The 1,792-nt window shown below is 37.1% G+C and overlaps 1 protein-coding gene across 1 annotated transcript in view; it reads right to left on the bottom strand.

Annotated features, from left to right (window-relative positions):
• Window positions 1-309: 309 nt before the first annotated feature.
• RRAS2 (related RAS viral (r-ras) oncogene homolog 2) overlaps window positions 310-1,792 on the bottom strand; it is a 37,896-nt gene continuing 36,413 nt past the window's right edge. Inside the window, exon 6 of the mRNA XM_006773198.2 lies at window positions 310-1,792. Coding sequence (XP_006773261.2) covers window positions 1,723-1,792 — 70 coding nt within the window. The 3' untranslated portion in view covers window positions 310-1,722.

Raw genomic sequence — 1,792 nt, forward strand, 5'->3', positions numbered from 1 at the left:
ATTCAAATAAATGCATATGCTTTTGCTTCAGTGTTTGAAGCTTCATCCTCAGATGTATTCCTCTCTTCCATACAGTTGAGGTCCCTGTCAGGGGCACGTCACAGAAAAAGTTTAAAAAACACTGACTTAAGGAACTACTCAAGAAACCCTCAGAACAAGCCATTTCACTTCAAGTTCACCTACTAAATGACTAATATTGACTTTTAGATTCAAACCCTAAAGGCAAAGGAAAAGGCTTTGAGCTATTAAAGTAAATTTCCTCGTTCACTCTTTCAAGAAACCACCGAAATAACAAGTCATTAAGCGACATCTTGTGATAACAGATCAATTTTAATTCCAGCACCTGAATCTATACAAGGGCACGAATTATAAACCTCCTGGGACTGTTGTACACATTCAATAAAGTGACAACTGTGCAATACCACTTAGTATCTCAAAATCAGGAACAGACTTTTGAATTGTTTAAACACAATCCACAGAATTAAAAACAAAATCAGGAGCCATCCACGTTATGGTAATTGTCAATTTAAAGGTTTACAGGTACTACCGGATACACGGTCACTATCTAGCGGGACGTTGAGGGCGATTTCAGATCCTCCTCTTGTTGTACTCTGCTGGGCGGGTTTCTCAGGTAGCTACGTACTGGCCAGAGATTGCCACAACCAGGACCAGAAGAGCAGGTCAAGTTCCACCGCAGTTCCTGTAGTTGTCACTTTTTTTTTTTCTTTGTCAGTTAAAAGTGAACAGTGAGAATTAAATACTTATCTTTACATATGCACAAGGTATGCTGTGAAAGCATAGTTGCTTACAAACATATAAAAATACTTGTTAACTAGTTTGATAAGAAAATAATGTATAAAAGTATATAGCAAAAACATTAATCATCTCTGACCCTGGAAAGATCAATTCCATATTTTATATTACAAACAAAAACAGTTTTAGTTTTTTTTGAACCCCCTTATCCAGAAATACTTACAAAGGAAGACAGACATAAATTCTTTATTCTTACTCTGAACATGATTGTGAAAAGAGTGAAATTAGGAAACCAAGACCATCGAAATGCCTAAGTCCAGAATGAGTTCAAATATTTGGCCACACAGAATATTATCACCTTTAAAAACAGGAGTATTATAAAGGCTTTTAAAGCAGTTTTTAATTTATAAATACAATAGGCATTTTGGTATTTTGGCCCCTGGAAAACAAAGGCTGTAACATCAGTAAAGGTCTGAGATGTCTCACTTTTGAGGATTCAATTCAGTGTATTTAAGGTAACTAAAGGTGACATAAAAAGTTTTAGAGATAGGCAAAAATTCACATTTAAAAAAAAACTCCCTATGTTTCTATTTAGGTTAACAGTAGGCAATATGATTCCAGAAGTTAAAAGTTATTTCAAAACCTATGATTTCAGCTTGGCAAACAGCTTAGGTTCCAAATCTGATTCATCCCTAGTAAAATGTAAGCCCTTAAAAAAGAATGTGTCTGTTTACACAGTTATCTCTTTTGAAATAATCAGACAACTTTTGAAGCAGCCTTAGTGTTTCCTTTCCATCTGTCTTGAAACGACGATGGGGTCAGCCTCACAGAAAGGGTCAGCCAACTTCTTGGTCAGAGGCCACCATCGTGATCACTTGCCTAAGGCTAGAAAGGTACCACCGTGACGCCACCGTACGGAGAGAAGGTGAGGGCTTTCCTGGCAGTTGGTAGCTATAACTCAAGGGATTCTTAGAAAATGACACAATGGCAGCCTTTCTTGTCTTTTTCTTTCCGCGTTGGTTCTGGTGAAGGAGGACAT

This window comes from Myotis davidii, unplaced genomic scaffold (assembly GCF_000327345.1).
Source record: "Myotis davidii unplaced genomic scaffold, ASM32734v1 scaffold946, whole genome shotgun sequence".
Taxonomy (NCBI): domain Eukaryota; kingdom Metazoa; phylum Chordata; class Mammalia; order Chiroptera; family Vespertilionidae; genus Myotis; species Myotis davidii.